The 1,583-nt window shown below is 34.4% G+C and overlaps 1 protein-coding gene across 1 annotated transcript in view; it reads left to right on the top strand.

The window, feature by feature from the left end:
• The window catches only part of LOC105002255 (membrane-bound transcription factor site-2 protease-like), a gene marked incomplete at its 5' end in the record, with an annotated part of 9,527 nt that extends 8,097 nt beyond the window's left edge, over positions 1-1,430 (top strand). The window contains 3 exons of the mRNA XM_010858789.1: positions 263-357; positions 713-908; positions 1,329-1,430. Of these exons, the coding sequence (XP_010857091.1) occupies positions 263-357; positions 713-908; positions 1,329-1,384 (347 nt within the window). The remainder of the gene's footprint in view (positions 1-262; positions 358-712; positions 909-1,328) is intronic.
• Between the last annotated feature and the right edge of the window lie 153 nt (positions 1,431-1,583).

Genomic DNA, 1,583 nt, shown 5'->3' on the forward strand with positions numbered 1-1,583 from the left:
CAGCTTTATGAGTGGGTAAGTTTATGTGAAGACAACTAAGCTGTGGTCATTGCTGCTTCTTGATTCAAATTGGATGTATCTCTTTTTGTAATGTAAAATCAAACTCTGCAGCAAGTAGCCAACAGTCTGGACTGTCAGTTATACAGTTGTTTCTGAGTTCATATGCATTTTACTTAATTCTTTTTGTCTTGGAAGCAAATGTACTTCTGTGCATTGTGTACTTCTTTTAATAACAGATTTTAATAAACCATTTCTCTTTAAGCGTACAAACGGCTAGACGGTTCGACTGAATGCTGTAACAATCACAGCCTTACAGATGTTTGCTTTTCCTATAGAAATAATTTTAATAAGCGTTTGGTAAGTTGTCCTTGAAACAGTCTTGATTGCCTGATATAATTATATAATCATGTAGAACTAAAATGGAATCCTTGAAAACATTGCCCTTTTGGTTTATAACATTTTATTAAGATCTCTACATTTCACATGTCATATTTCATCTGAGAATCTTTAAAACATTTATAATAATATCTTATTTGGCCAGAGTAGAATAATTGAATCTAATTTATAGTAGATATACATGAATGGCATTTCCTTTATTGAACTTCATTCCTAATATGGTTGGTGACATGAAAGATATTGAAAGAATTTAACTTGGTGTTTTGCTTGTTAATGAATCATTTTTAGTATGGACTAATTGATGTTCTGTCCCTAGCATACATGTCTACCTGCCCGGAAAGCAGTTGAAGCCACCCAAGTTTGTAGAACCAATAAAGACTGTAAGAAAAGCTCAAGTTCAAGTTTCTGTATAATACCTTCTTTGGAAACTCATACGCGCTTAATAAAAGTGAAACACCCACCTCAAATTGATATGTTATATGTAGGACATCCGCTGCACCTTCACTACACAGGTGGGTTTTATTGTGGTAGACCCTCAGAACATTACTATAATGGCCTATATTCTCACTGGTAGAGACTCAGTACACACCTTGCATTAATTTCATTTGTTTGATCACTTTTTAAAATCTTGTTAACTTGTTCTTAAGCATTAAATGAAATTTAAGCAGTAGGAAAATAATCTGAATTTATAAAGCAAGATGAAGCTTAACCCCATGTCTACTTATGGAGAAAGACATTTTTTCTTCACTACCATTTATGTCCAAGTCACATAGATGACCTCTCAGATATTCTCTGAGTGTTTATTAAATTTCTCCAAGCTCCCAAATCAGTAGCAAGAGTAGCATATGTCAGAGAATGCCAGTAATCATAGTGATAATGATGATAAAGTAATTTGTGAATAACACATGAATTTTATATGAATATAATTTCAGAATCAGACCAGCGTAAACGCTTTAACAGTGACAACATGATTGGATTAAACATATAGCTTGTCCATATGGCTCAAGATCATACAGAAGAACTATGCAAAAAAGTTATCTGGGCTAATGGCCCAGATAACCACGATGCTGTGATCACTCATCTAGAGCCAGACATCCTGGAGTGCAAAGTCAAGTGGCGGTGATGGAATTCCAGCTGAGCTATTTCAAATCCTAAAAGATGATGCTGTGAAAGTGCTGCACTCAATA

The sequence above is a fragment of the Bison bison genome, unplaced genomic scaffold (assembly GCF_000754665.1).
Source record: "Bison bison bison isolate TAMUID 2011002044 unplaced genomic scaffold, Bison_UMD1.0 scf7180017864433, whole genome shotgun sequence".
In the NCBI taxonomy this organism is placed as follows: domain Eukaryota; kingdom Metazoa; phylum Chordata; class Mammalia; order Artiodactyla; family Bovidae; genus Bison; species Bison bison.